The following is a 15,651-nucleotide window of genomic DNA, read 5'->3' on the forward strand; positions in this document are numbered from 1 at the left end:
ACCCATTCAGAACAGGCAACTTGTCTATCTTGCGGACTCGTCTACCCAAAGAACCTCCATTTCCCCAGGATTCTTGTACAATTGATTGGCCTTCATCTGGCCCACCACATGTGGAGAGAGGATGTGTGTTTTTGCAAGCCAAAGCCAGCCTACCAAGGGCTTGGTGAACTTAGTGGATTTTTGCTGGGTAAACTTTCCTTCCCCAGGATTCAATGTGCTTTAACTTTACGGTGGGCACGCAGCCAGAGAGAGAGAGAGAGAAAGAAAGAGAGAGTTAGTTCAGGAGCAGCGGGCTTAGTTTGATGCCAAAGCATGTTCTCATTCATAGAGAGCACATGTTGCGGTGGGGTCTGGCTGGCCACCCCTCTGTTGCTGGGCGGGTTAGTTTGGATGACCATCCGCAGTGATTGGGCGGTTGGGTTGTTGTGCAAATTTTGGTGTTGCAATTTAGGGGGTTGGGCCAAAGGTTATAAAGTGAAGTCACACAGCACTGACTGGGCTCTTTGGCTGTGGGCATCGGATCACCCGCTAACCCTCCCTAATTTAGGGAATCTTGGTTGACCTTGCTATGCCTGTCATGGGGTCGCCTGCTTTTGGGGCAGAGGCCTGGTAGGAATTTTGTCCAATTGGCTGATTCCATTTGGTTTTTGCCTACTGCATAGCAAATCGTCACAACTTGTAAGGTTGCGGTTAGGCATTGGTTAAAAAATTGGTTGGTGGAGGGGTAAGGATTGGCGGTGCCTGCCCCTCCAATGCTGCTGCAGAAAGGGACTTCCGTTAAAGGAATCCAGGGGCTTGCCATTCTAAGGGGGCTTATAGCCACGCAAGCCCCCGGGAGCATGCGGAGGGGGTGTGTGAGGGTCTGTTGCACGGCTCCATGCTCTCCCCAATATGGTTTTACCTTACTGGCTTTCACTGGAATCTGGAAGTCAGGTCTGTCCCTGGGCATGGGGACAGATAGTCATAACCAATGCCTAAGCAACCACTCACATTTATGTATTTTAATAAAGTTGTGGCCAAAATTATGCCAAAAACCTTAAACAAAAATTATGTGTGAAGTGTGAATCATTTGGGGGTGGCTTGGAGGACCTTGACACGCGAATTATCTTACGAGTTCCTAACACTCAAGGGTTAAATGTTCTGCTGTGTGATCACCTCCTATGAGGAGGAGGTGGTGGCAGGGGACCCATTGATGCTACAAACATCCCTAGCTTCCTTTAAGGAGCTGGGCAAAGAAAACCACTTGGAAAGACAAAAGCATTCCTAGAGAGTTAGAACATAAAGCCACAAAACCTCTCGAAACAAATTCTCTTCTCTCTCTCTCTCTCTCTCTCCTGTTCCTGGTGAATGGAGAAACCTTCCTCCTGGGGCAGCAGGCCTAAACAGCTGCACTTCATACACAATTAATCCTTGCTTTTTTTGGTTACCGGTGCTGAAAATGTTCCAGAAGAGAGGCACGGCGCTATTTAGAGGAGGCCAAAATGCCACAGAAAAATGCATCAGGGCTGAAGGGTGCCGCATGGTCAGGAACTGGCTTGTCAACTTGAATAGGTCTATATCTGTGTAGACCACCAGATTCCTCCTCCTCCTTCTCCTGATCATGGAGGCCACCTTCTGCTGCCTCCACTGAGGAGAGACCATTGCTCAGGGGTCGAGAGCATGCAGTGCCAGCTTCAACCTCTGACAGGACTCCAGTTAGAGTAGCAGGACTGGAAAAGATCTCTAACTGAAGCCTTGAGGATTTGCTCCTGGCCACAGTAGACCAGTGTTGAGGAACCTGTGGCCCTCCAGATATTGGTGGACTTAAGAGCTCCGTCAGCCCCAAGCAGCATCACCAATGATCAGGGATGGTGGGAATTGTAGTTCATCAACATTTGGAGGGCCTTCATGCAGCTACACCCCTACACCTGAGGTGGTAAATTGCTGCTCAAACATTTTATTCTATTCTTCTCCTGAAGCCACAAAAGCCAGCAGTAAGGGTAATGTCTACGAATGGGTAGAAAACTACCTTAAATGTGTAGAGCAGAGGGGGCAGTCTCCCTCCCCTCCCAGCTCAGAGCCATACTGGCGAAGAAAATACACTCCCCCTCACCACAACTTCTGCTGATCTGAATATTTACAGGAAAAAATAATGTTTAAAAAATAATTTTGAGCCACACTAAATCCAGACACGCCCATAGACTTGGGGTACCTGACACTCCTGAGCAATTTGTATATAAAATAAAATTAAACCAAATGGCAAATTAGCAGTCTTGAGAACTTTGTCCCTTAGACACTTCTAGCTGTGAGGTTTTTTTCCATTAGCCTTCGGTTCTCACAAGCAGATGTCCACAGGAAACTTGCAAGCAGAACATCTTTCTCCCCACCTATGATTTTCCACAAGTGCTATTCAGAGACCTGTTGCCACTGAGAGTGGAAATAGAACATAGCCATCATAGTTAGCCTTATCCTCCATTGATTTGCCTAATCCTCTTCTAAAGCCATCCAAATTGGTGGCCAGGCAGACTTCTTTTGCAAGAACAAATTCCTGTATGTGTGTGTGTGTTCTTGAATGTTTCTGTCTCTGGGTTTCTATGCCGTGGTGATGCAACCCTTTCACCAAAATAAAAACAGCCATCTGTGTAACGAATGGAAAAGAAACATTAGGTGCAAATTCCCAAATCGCTTACTCTAGAGTCACGCTATTAAAACTGGAGACCTTGCAGACACTAGCTAGGATCCACAGCTTTGCAGCTGATCAGCACACAGCCTCGAGTCAATTTTCTCTGAGCAATTCCCTGAGCTGAAACACACACACACACACACACCACCCAAAGCACTTTGAAAACTCCTTCAGTTTCATCTTCCTGGATTGCAGCTTCAAACTGGGGCGAGCGGCAGAGGGAGGGAGAGAATCTTGCATGACTTCTTCCCATTTGTGTTTTGAGATAGGCAGTCTGATATTTAGCGGAAGGATGGGGAAATAGAGTGGATAAGAGAGATATCCGAGGGCTTATCCATAATTCCCCTTGTCCTGTTGAATTCCCCCCAGGGGAAAACAGCTCCTCAACACTCAATAATTTTATTATTTGCTAGATTGGAGTAAACAGCGATTTGAGTTTTCCCCAGATTTCCCTCTGTTCCAATTCATCACCAAAGAATGGGTTTTCCCTTGGGAAGGAGTGAGGCAAGAGGGAAACCCACAGAGAACCATGCTTTCTAGGCACAGTTCAAGCTGCAAGAAGCCTTTGGGGAAGAGGAAGGCTCCCATTTGCTGTTCAGTGGACCTGTCTGGCTGAAAACACTGAAAAGTCTCGCTGTAAATGCTTTCATTCAGCAGCTGCTTTGAAGCGAACAGGGCAGTGTGTACAACCATCAGACCCCAGCTGGATTCTAATTAAACTTCCTGTTCACATTAACTTGGAGAGTCTGCTGGGATGGATGCTCATGCATTTTCCCAAGGCCTGGTCTCTTTGGAGGTTCCATTTCCTGCTAACAGCTGACTGGAGTGCAATGCTGAAATTCTTGAGAATCATTTGTTGTGGGAAACCCTTTCTCCTAACAAAGAAAACAAAACAAAACGAACCTTCTTCCAGCCCCCTCAGAGCAAGAGAAGCAGGAAATGTTCTGTATAGGGAGAAGAGCTCTTGGATGAATTACCTCGGCAGATTCCCCTCCTTGAGGAGGCTGCCCATCGTAGATAGCGAAAAGGTTTTCTTCTCTCATAATAGTAGAAACCGGGGACATCCAAGGAAGCTGGATATTGGAAGAGTCAAGGCAGGCCTTTGGTATTTCATCTTGAAAAGATTATTTATGTATGTGTCGACAGCCACAAGAATGCTTTCCGCCCAGAAATGGAAGGAAGAGAAAGTCCCAGCAAAAGAAGAATGGATCATCAAGATGCTGGACTATGCCAAAATGGCAAAAATGGCTGTGAGATCAGATGCCAAGATGGCAAGAAATTTAGTAAAGAGTGGGGAAAAATTATACAGTACCTTAAAGATCACCGTAGATATTTAAAAACGTTGGCAGGATTGTTAGAACACTTATAATGTGATAAGGCTAAAGTTAAAAATGCATATAAATCAAATTTGAAAAATGTAATTAGATGCAGTAGAAAGAGAGAAACATTGGAAATCGGGCAGGGGCGAACCAGGTGATTCAAATAATCTCAGATGTATAAAAAATTGAAAATGATTTAATTGTATAAGGATACTATTTAAAAAACGGTGTGTGTGTGTGTGTGTGTGTGTGTGTGTGTAAATATATGTATATATGTGTGTGTGTGTATATATGTGTGTGTGTGTGTGTGTGTGTGTGTGTGTGTGTGTGTGTGTGTATGAAGAGTCAAGACAGATAAAAAAAGTACTTCTTCACATGGCATGTGGTTAAGGGACGGAACCCGCTCCTTCAAGAAGGGGACAACAGAGGAAGGGATGGTTGGGCAGTGTTCTCAAAGCTACTAACATGAGTTTGGCTGCATGGCTTTCTTAGAAATTCCCTACACAGCGGCTACAGATCTGTGAGTGGGCATGTGGCCAAGCAGAGATTTGCATACCTCTGGGGCTTGAATCTTGTGTTGTAAGCACAAAACAGCATCTATTCCCATGAAAGATGTGCGTTTGGGATTTATGCTGTGGCTGGCACAGAGAATTGCGTTCCTTTTTAAAAAGATAATTGCTTTCGAGTGCACACCTTGGAAGAAGCCCACTGGGAACCAGAGCAGGTTCAGTGAAGAACCATCACGTGGGGGCTGGGTTCCAGCCGCCGCGCATGTGTGATGGAGCCGTGAAGCCTGCAACTCCACCTCCTCCGAATGGCAGAAGTGGCCTTTCTTACAGCTGCTGAAACAGTTGTTCGGAGCTGTCGTCCCCCATTTTCTCCTCTCTCCCAAATACCCATAAAATATAACTGCATAATCACATGACGTCATTCCATGGTGAATCTTTGAGAAGAGGCTTGTCTGACCCCTTCCCTTCCCCATGTTCCATCATTCCGGTTGTCTAGACAAGCTTTCCTATATAGGTTTTTCGGCTGACTCTGGTTTTAATTCTTTGTCTTTCTTTCTCTCACGCTTTTTTTTTTTTGCATTCTTTCATCTTTATGTTTGTTTGCTGATTTTGCATCTTGGTGTTTTCGGTGAATTGGGGAAGTCAGCACACCTCAACTTGTGTGATGTATCAGCTAAGCATGCAGAGTCCCAGCAGAGTTTTCAGAGATTTTCTGCTCCCAGCAGAAAGCTTGTCCCAGAGTCCCTGGTTAAAGGGAAAACCTCTCTCCCACACAGCTCAAAGGGTCTATTGCATCCAGACACAAGACAAAGCTAAAGATTGCTACCTACTATGTAAAGTTCTTTTGTTCTTTGGAGTAAAAATACATAGGTACAGATCCACCAACACTAAGGTAAAAGGTAAGGTAAAGGACCCCTGGAGGGTTAAGTCCAGCCAAAGGCGACTATGGGGTTGCGGTGCTCATCTCACTTTCAGGCTAAGGGAGCCGGTGTTCGTCCGCAGGCAGCTTTCTGGCTCATGTGGCCAGCATGAGTAAACCGCTTCTAGCACAACAGGACACTGTGACGAGTGCCAGAGCGCACGGAAACACTGTCTAACTTCCTGCCGCAATGGTACCTATTTATCTACTTGCAGTAGCATGCTTTCAAACTGCTAGGTTGGCAGTTGCTGGGACAGAGCAACGGGAGCTCACCCCATTGTAGGGATTCGAACCACTGACCTTCCAACCAGCAAGCCCAAGAGGTTCAGTAGTTTAGACCACCGCGCCATGCTAGCTAAACCCACAGCCTCTTCCCCTTGACTCTCACAGATTAAGAGTTTGATAGCATCAGGATCTGCAAAACAGGACTTGATGAAAGCGAACCTGATCCAACATTCCTGAACCAATGGGTGGGTGAACGACACAGCAAGGCATCCATGGTGTTGCCATGGTAACCCAGTGTACCTGGCACCCTTATCTCAGAGCATCCAGACATGGGGGATGTGCTGCTAAAGACACGAGACCTGAGCACTGTGCAATCTAACCCATTGTTCACATTGCCCCGGCACATCCCCCTTGAGCAATGCTTGGGGACACCCTGTCAGTCCAGAGGCACTGCGATAGGAAAATAGACCACTGGAACGGGCACCTTGCATTTTACCCTGTGCAATACCATAACTCACGGCTCCTCATCGTGTAAACAAGCTGATCTTTGCAGCCCGGAAATCACACAGGGCTTTTTAGCTCAGCCACATACACACAACACTACAGGGCTCTCCCAACCTGAGATTTCCAGCAACTCTTTCACTCTTCTGGTACTGCTTATTATTATTATTATTATTATTATTATTATTATTATTATTATTATTATTATTATTATTTTGTGGTTATTTAGTCGTTCAGTGGTGTCTGACTCTTTGCGACCCCATGGACCACAGCACGCATTATTTATTTATGTATTTATTTATTTATACCCCATCCACTTTGGGCGGCTTCCAACAAAATATTAAAATACAATAGTCCATCAAACATTAAAAGCTTCCCTAAGCAGGGCTGCCTTCAGATGTCTTCTAAAAGTCTGGTAGTTGTTCTTCTCTTTGACATCTGGTGGGAGGGCGTTCCACAGGGCGGGTGCCACTACCGAGAAGGCCCTCTTCCTGGTTCCCTGTAACTTGGCTTCTTGCAGTGAGGGAACTGCCAGAAGGCCCTCAGCGCTGGACCTCAGTGTCCAGGTAGAACGATGGGGATGGAGACGCTCCTTCAGATATACTAGACCGAGGCTGTTTATAGTCTGATATAGTCCCATCTAGGTCTGAGATAGTCCCATCTACACCCACCCACTGGGGTGTTAGGGGAGCAGCAGAACCTCTGGTGGGGGACACGCCATGCCTTGTTGGATTTCTCCAGGGAGGAAAAGGCTCAGGAGTAAACCCTACACAAATCCAGAGGGCAGTCCCTATCACAGTTTTGCGGTACCTTGCATGCCTCCTTCCAGGAACTCCTGCAGCCCAGCTGGTGCCAAACGTCTTGCTCTCCTTTGGGTCACATCAGCAAGGCCAAGAGGGGAGTGGCCTTGTCACGTGGCCAGCCTAGGACTCCATCCACACTGTCCTGGCTTGATCCCCGGGGAGGTCACTTTGGTGATGCTAATGCAGAGGTTTGGCTTCATCCCCGGAGGTGAACTCTATTGTCTCTTGAGACAGATGGGTGCCAACAACACCCACCCATTTTTACATGGGTGTTCAATTGCATACATGACAGTTACACACAATCAAATCTATCAGGACCTATTCTTGAATTCATTCTCTCTCTCTCTCTTTCTCAGACATGCATAAGCACGGGCTCTGGGACTTGGACACATGCAAACAAGTTTCCCAGCTTTTTTCCAAGCCTAAAGTCTGAAGGAGAGGCATACCGTATTTTTCACCCCATAAGACGCACTTTTTTCCTCCTAAAAGTAAGGGGAAATGTCTGTGCGTCTTATGGAGCCAATGCGTGGTCCATGGAGCTGAATTGCCCAGGGGCGAAAAGCAGATCGTGCTTTTTTTTTTTTTTAGAAAGAGGGAAGGGGGTGTTGAAACAAAGCCGCTTAGCAGCTGATCAGCAAGCGATCGGGAGAGGAGATAAGGGACTCTAGCGATAAAGGAGGCTGCCATAGCATGAACCACAAAAATCATACACCCACGGTTTCATTCAGAATTTTTTTTTCTTGTTTTACTCATCTAAAAACTAGGTGTGTCTTATGGTCAGGTGCATCTTATGGAGCAAAAAATACGGTACTTCATGGAGACTGCAGCTGAGGGAGGGAAAGTTAAAACCTTCCTCTGCATCTAGTGATTCTCTTCATGAAGATTTTCTGTTCTCCGAGCTACTAGGATTGAAAGATTTCTGTTTGAGCTCCACACACACAAAGTTTTATTGCCACACAGGAGTGCGGGGGGGGGGGGGTTCAGTGGAGGTGGGGCACAGTGCATAGGGAAGAGGATAATTAACCCTTGCCTCACCAGACCCAACTTCCCCAACATGCCCTCCCACACACAGCACACTATTATTAGGCATGAAAAGAGTGTTCTGCCCACTGGAAAGGCAAGCTGGTTTGAACACTTCAGTGGGAGAGGAGGGGAGGCTGTTGGCTTGATGAGGCAGCCTTCTGGAGCAGCAGTTCACCAAGTCTGCTTTAAGGGGGCAAAAGTATGTCACACACCCTACCCAGAATGCATTGCAGCAATCTTCCCTGGAGGGTAAGCAAGACTTGGATAGCTTTAGGCCAACAGCAGCACTTCTGCAAAGGGTGAGCAGGGCAGCCAAGAGATGACGTGGCATAGTGGTTAGAATATTGGACTAGGACCTAGAAGATCAGGGTTCAAATCTTCACTTGGCCATGAAGCTCACTGGGTGACCTTTAACCGTCACTGCCTCTCAGCCTAACCTACCTCACAGGGTTGTTTGGGGGATTAAATGAGGAGTGAGTGCACCAGGTCACCACCTTGAGCTTGGAGAAAAAGAGGGGATATGAATGCATATTATTATTATTATTATTATTATTATTATTATTATTATTAACATTATTATGAACAATAAACAACAGAGATACAATGATTTATTTATGCCTCTTGCTCTCTTCTTCTCCCACTCTGGGATTAACTCCTGTAAGGTGATTTTTTTTTTAACACTGAAAGAAAAATGAAACTCTTGCAGAAGGAAGCTCGAAAAGAGATTAAGGTGATAATTGCTTGATCTCTGTTGTTTACCGCCGTTCATTAGAAGATTTTTTCCCCTTTAAAAAGTCACAAGCAATTAATGAAAGTTGGCTAATGAGTGGGCTGTGTCGCTCACCTCGTTCTGAAGCCACAGTCTTATTTCTCTAACCCCTGCCCGCCCACTAACTCCTGGGGCCCCACCAGCTTGCATCCAGCGCTGTCAAACTGTGGTCACTATCAATTACATGCTTCAGTTCTTCAGCAGCTCTAATCACATCTCTTGGGTTGCGGAGGATGATGCATTGCTCAGCGAACAGCTCTGACTTTTTATCGCTAAATTATCGCAAGCAGCAAAGGACCTCAGTAGCCTTCCAAGCACAGGCCCTACTCACTAGGGCCAGCCAGCCCCAGGGTTGAGGGGTTACTCAGAAAGGTGGTGGCCACTGTTGGCCACCGTGATTTGTAATGCACCAGAACTCTGGCACTTCCAGAGAAGTGCATTGTGGGAAATCCAGATGGTGGATGCCAAGCTCTGTCATTGGTGGTTCAGAGGTGCTAGTCAACAGCCAAAACTGGGAAACATCCAAGATTTGGAGAGTTGCCATCAGTTGAGACAGAGAGAGAATAGTGGGCTAAGCAAATGAATGGCTGATTCAGTATTAAGGGAGATTTATCTTGGTAAAGGGGCGCTGTGGGTTCAACCACAGAGCCTAGGACTTGCCAATCAGAAGGCTGGCGGTTCGAATCCCTGCGATGGGGTGAGCTCCCGTTGCTCGGTCCCTGCTCCTGCCAACCTAGCAGTTCGAAAGCACGTCAAAGTGCAAGTAGATAAATAGGTACCGCTCCAGCGGGAAGGTAAACGGCGTTTCCGTGCGCTGCTCTGGTTCGCCAGAAGCGGATTAGTCATGCTGGCCACATGACCCAGAAGCTGTAGGCCAGCTCCCTCTGCCAATAAAGCGAGATGAGCGCCGCAACCCCAGAGTCGTCTGTGACTGGACCTAATGGTCAGGGGTCCCTTTTCTTTTTATCTTGGTAAAGGGAAGGCCCTAGCTCAGTCATAGAGTTTGTGGCAGAGGTTTATTCCAGCCTAGCTGTGTACCACACTTACAATTGGCAAGAAAACTTCTAGATGTAAAATCTGTGCTCTGCCACTCTGCCTCATATATTGGCAATCTTTTAGGGCTGTTGACTCACTGGAATAAATGGCCCTAGGTTAGTTATGCCTATCAATTTCAGTGGGTTTACTCTGAGTAGGACTAGCATGATACATGACTAGCAAGATTTTTTTTTTAAAAAAAAAAAAATGGGTAGTAGGGTTTAAACAGAGACATCACCTTGCCAACAAAGGTCCATATAGTAAAAGCTATGGTTTTCCCAGTAGTGATGTATGGAAGTGAGAGCTGGGCCTTAAAGAAGGCTGATCGCCAAAGAAGTGATGCTTTTGAATGATGGTGCTGGAGGAGACTCTTGAGAGTCCCATGGACTGCAAGAAGATCAAACCTATCCATTCCGAAGGAAATCAGCCCTGAGTGCTCACTGGAAGGACAGATCCTGAAGCTGAGGCTCCAATACTTTGGCCACCTCATGAGAAGAGAAGACTCCCTGGAAAAGACCCTGATGTTGGGAAAGATGGAGGGCACAAGGAGAAGGGGACGACAGAGGACGAGATGGTTGGACAGTGTTCTCGAAGCTACTAACATGAGTTTGACCGAACTGCGGGAGGCAGTGGAAGGCAGAAGTGCCTGGCATGCAAATACCTTACAGTATTAATGTCAGCCTGAAATATATTTAGGAAAGGAAGCAGGAGGGAGGTTAGAATGTTTCTTGGATTTGCAGAATGCTTTTATGTAGCTGGTTTTGTTTTGCTGGCTGTTGCATTCTTGGAAAGTAAAGACAAGCCCTCTGGCCACAGCTGTCTTCAAAGGATGTCAGCCTTAAAACAAACACGACACGGTACTAAAAGGTGCCGCAAAGGGATGCAGATCAAATAAAGGAGGAGAATGAGTTGGAAACGAGTGACGTAATCTACAAAATATTTACCACAGCTAAGCTTTTGGGGGCAGAAGAAAGCAACACAGGTCATGCTCATGGACGCACTGATGGTACTTAGCACATTCATGGACCACAAATCACATGTTTGCAGTCAGCTCCCAGGCTGCCATAGCAATTTATGGGGGATCAGGTCCTGTGAGGCTCTTCTTTATAGCCTCATTCCTGCCCGCAGCACTCCCTAGACTGGGAGGCAGGGCAGGTGACAAGAGGAAGAATCTGATCCAGGATGTCTCATGAACCTATTTCATCAAAGTGATGCAGGTCACATGGCAAGCACGGGGTGTGTGTGTCGGGGTGTGTGTGTTGTGCATGCCCGCAGAGCTATCACACAGCCACAGTAACCGACGTAAACACTCGCCCTGACCTAGCCACTGTGATCCACGCAACGGTCACCTCCAGACTGGATTATTGTAACTCGCTCTACGTGGGGCTGCCCTTGAGACTGACCCAGAAACTCCAGCAGGTGCAGAATGCTGCAGCGAGACTCCTTACGGGGTTTTCGCTGCAGGATCACATTCACCCAGTGCAATACCAGCTGCACTGGCTCCCGGTGGAGCACAGGATCTGGTTTAAGGTGCTGGTTTTAACCTTTAACGCCCTATACGGCCTAGGACCCTCATAGCTACAGGACCGCCTCTCCTGGTATGTCCCACGGAGGACCCTGCGGTCTTCAAACAAAAACATCTTGGAGGTGCCGGGCCACAGGGAGGTTAGGGTGGCCTCAACCAGAGCCAGGGCTTTTTCGGCTGTGGCCCCAATCTGGTGGAACGCTCTGTCACAAGAGACTAGGGCCCTGCGGGACTTGACGTCTTTCCACAGGGCCTGCAAGACAGAGCTGTTCCAGCTCAGCCTGACCCCACCTTTGGCAATCCTCACAGAACTCTAGCCCAATGGTTGCCATTAATTTGATTTGAACTGATCTTATAATGAAATGATTTTAGAATGTTGTATTATTTTATTGTTGTTAGCTGCTCTGAGCCCGGCTTTGGCTGGGGAGGGCGGGATATAAATATTTATTTATTTATTTATTTATTTATTTATTTATTTATTTATTATTAAAACCTGTTATTTGAACACTCTCCTCTGTCAACGCTTATAGAGGGTTGCCTACACTGAGATTGTCACAACAAAAAGCTACAGACACTTGCAACACCTTAAAGACTAATGAATTGTGTCATGTGCTAAGCCAGAAATAAGTAAACTGTGGCCCTTTAGATGCTTTGGTGCTAATATGTATATATTAATCTGTTTGCTCCCTATGCCAGGCTTGATCAATGGGAACGTTGCCCTCCTACTTCAATGGGGCTTTTTCTGTAGAACTCCAGAAGTTGTTGAACTCCGGCTTCCATGGGTCAAGCTGGCTAGGGAAGATGGGAGTTGGAGTCCGGCAATATCTGGATTGCCACAGGTTGCCCAAAACCTGATGTAAGTTTTTTCTTGAACTAGAAACTAGATAGATAGATCTACAGACAGATAACTATTGGGCTGGATACAGCTAAGGCGATGTGCTAGTGGGAGCCAGAACGAGTCCCGCTAGTGCAACGGGACTTGCCCCCTCCTTCCCTCTGTGCATCCCCCCCCCCCCGTGTCCCTGCTCCCCAAATTGGCTCTGCAGGGTCAGGACAAACCCCAGCTCAGCAGGCAGGCGAAGAAGATGGGAGATCATGCTGTTGAGCAAGCAGAGACGGTTCTGCCGATGGTAGGTTTCCACCCACTACTCTGAGCAGCAGCGCAAAAGCACAGTTTATGACAATTTGATTAGAGCTTAAAAGTGTGCAAAACGACCCTTCACTGCAACCGGTAATAACAGGGGCCGGCATCCTAAGGCCCATGGGCCACAAGCGGCCCACAGGAGTTGTTTAACCGGCCCACGAGCTGCCCCCAAACCGAGCCGCCCGCTCGGTGAGTCCCACGCACTGCGCTAAACCAGCGCAGCACAGCACGGCGCAGAGACTCGCTTCCGTGGCACCAGAAATCGTGTCTGTGCAGACGCCAAAAATCACGGGGAGGCGTGCAATCTGGCCCACAGAGGGATCTCTGCTGAAGTGAAGCGGCCCAGGCAAGAAGAAGAAGAGTTTGGATTCGATATCCCCCTTTATGACTACCCGAAGGAGTCTCAAAGGGGCTAACAATCTCCTTTCCCTTCCTCCCCCACAACAAACACTCTGTGAGGTGAGTGAGGCTGAGAGACTATGTGTGACTAGCCCAAGGTCACCCAGCAGCTGCATGTGGAGGAGTGGGGAAGTGAACCCGGTTCACCAGATTACGAGTCCACTGTTCTTAACCACTACACCACACTGGCTCTCAAGATAAATCTTGCCGACCCCTAGGTCATATAGTAATCAGGAAAATGAGAATGCAATCAGCCACTGATGCTGTTGGCATCCATTTATATATGTGGGTCCCACCCCTACCCAATTTCATCCTCCTCCACCACCATCACACACTGACCCATGACTCACGTTTGAGCAAATTCATTTCATACTCCCCTTGCTATCCAGCCTTTTGAATTCCCCTCCCCACAGGAGGTTGTGGACTCGCCTTTCTTGGATGCTTTTAAGCAGAGTTTGGCTGGCCATCTGTCATGGATGCTGTAGCTGAGATTCCAGCATTGCAAGGGGGTTGGACAAGATGACCCTTGGGGTCCTTTCCAACGCTACAATTCTACGAAAATTAAAAGTAGAATTCCTCATTTCCTGCAGAGGCCCAGTGGACCCCAGTGACGTTCTCACACAGCCCGAGAGAAGCATATCAGAACATGAAAGCAACTCCGTAATCTCAGCATGACATAGGTGTTAACTAACCTGGAAGCCAACCAAGCGGCTGGCATTAAAAAAATCCCCTTATCTAGCAAATGCACATTTCAGCACTGACTTCCACAGCCACCGCATGTGGCCCAAAGGCAAGCAGGTTGCTGCACACAGAAAATAATATTTTGAAAGGAAAAAGCCAAGACACGGGCCGTATTATTAACAATTAGCATGACAATCAGAACAATTTGTCTGGACTCAAGACAACAACAACCAAGTGACATGTATAAGCACAGCTGAATGAAGCCATCAGCACAACCACAATAGAAATCACTCGGGGTGGGGGACAAGCCCCTTGAAATCATGTTCTAAACAGCGTATGATTTGAAATTGCCCTGTAGATGGAAGCTGCTGAGGAAAGGGGGTTTCACGTCAAAGCCATCTGTTAAGAAAGAGATTAAACCAACATTCACCTACCTGTCCAGTCGCCAACGACCTTAACGTGGACCCCAAAAGTTGCTTCAGAAGCTGTTGGGCACTGTGGGGGGAAATAAAATGAAGCATGTTGAAATGCAGTTGTGGGGGGAAGTAATTAGCAATACAGTTTAACCCACAGCTCCACCAAATCTCCCTTAATACTGAATCAACCATTCATTTGCTTAGCCCACTACAGTGGTACCTCAGGTTACAGACGCTTCAGGTTACAGACGCTTCAGGTTACAGACTCCGCTAACCCAGAAATAGTACCTCGGGTTAAGAACTTTGCTTCAGGATGAGAACAGAAATCACACTGTGGCGGCGCAGCGGCAGTGGGAGGCCCCATTAGCTAAAGCAGTGCTTCAGGTTAAGAACAGTTTCAGGTTAAGAGCGGACCTCCGGAACAAATTAAGTACTTAACCCGAGATACCACTGTACATCAATAACATGTGAAAGCCTCTTCTTCTTTTTGCAATAAGATTTTTTATTGAGATTTCCCCGTAATACAATAAGATTACAACCATCTGAGATACAAAAAAAAGAGAAAGAGAATCAAAAGAGAAAGAGGCAATAGAGATAAAGAGAGGAAAAAGAGAGAAAGAGAGAGGGGGAAAACAAAGCAGAAACGGAGAAACATTAGCAAAAAATTACAAAAAAGAGACTTCCGATTTTCCTTCTATTCTATTCTTTGCTGGTCACATACTAGAAGAAAATATTACTTAAAACCATCTGTCAATACGAACAACTATCTACTCTACTTTCTGTTAAACAATATCTCCTCTAAGTTACAGGGTCTTTTTTAAAAAATGGAAATGGGATACTGGACATTTATTTGAATGAATGGGAGGATGCTTGGTCACACACACACACACACACACACCCCTGAAAAGGCACATGACGAAAGAGCCCACAAAAACCAGAGCTGCCTGGCCAGAAATGAGAATTATGCAGAAATGCAATTTTTGTTATGATAGGAAGAACCATATGCCAGTGGTACAGCAGGTATTCCCTGCCCACAGGGCCCCAACGTCAGTCCCAGGTACCCAATAAAAAACAGCAACAAACAAGTACTAGATGATGGGAAATATCTATCTCCTCCTGAGACCCTGGAGAGCTGTCATCAGTCAGATTACACTGACTAGGTAGACAAGCATCCTGACTATTGTAAGGTAGCTTCCTTTGGAACATAACATTTAAGAGTCTCCTGTTTTCATTTTAAAGACAGAGCCCTCCTGGGAAAGAGGGGGGGGTGCCTCTGTGTGTATCATATAGAAGCAAATCGGGTGTGATTTTTCCTAAAAAAAAATTTCTTGCTTCTCTCGCTTGGAGATTTAATTAATGGTGTTACCAGTTGACAAAAGCACATGGCCAATTGATTAAGATTACTATAACCACTTCAGCAATCATCATCATTATCATCATCATTGTTATTATTTAATTAATGGAGTCTTAATTAATGGAGTTATCAGTTGACAAAAGCACAAGGCCAATTGATTAAGATTACTATAACCACTTCAGCAATCATTATTATTATTATTATTATTTAATTAATGGAGACTTACTAAATGGAGTTATCAGTTGACAAAAGCGCATGGCCAATTGACTAAGATTACTATAACCACTTCAGCAATTATTATTATTATTATTATTATTATTATTATTATTATTATTATTATTTAATTAATGGAGACTTAGTTCCTGCG

At 46.2% G+C, this 15,651-nt stretch overlaps 1 protein-coding gene and 1 long non-coding RNA gene across 4 annotated transcripts in view; both read right to left on the reverse strand.

Moving 5' to 3' along the window:
• The window catches only part of LOC309530691, a 228,983-nt gene that overhangs the window by 76,324 nt on the left and 137,008 nt on the right, over nt 1–15,651 (reverse strand). The gene's annotated exons all lie outside the window — the stretch shown is intronic.
• Nucleotides 1–15,651, reverse strand: part of NOX4 (NADPH oxidase 4) — a 104,587-nt gene that overhangs the window by 31,407 nt on the left and 57,529 nt on the right. For all 3 annotated transcript variants that reach the window (XM_082219354.1, XM_082219353.1, XM_082219352.1), the window contains exon 12: nt 13,949–14,009. In XM_082219354.1, the coding sequence (XP_082075480.1) occupies nt 13,949–14,009 (61 nt within the window). The remainder of the gene's footprint in view (nt 1–13,948; nt 14,010–15,651) is intronic.

Source organism: Podarcis vaucheri (genome assembly GCF_965113315.1).
Source record: "Podarcis vaucheri genome assembly, chromosome: 4".
NCBI lineage: Eukaryota > Metazoa > Chordata > Lepidosauria > Squamata > Lacertidae > Podarcis > Podarcis vaucheri.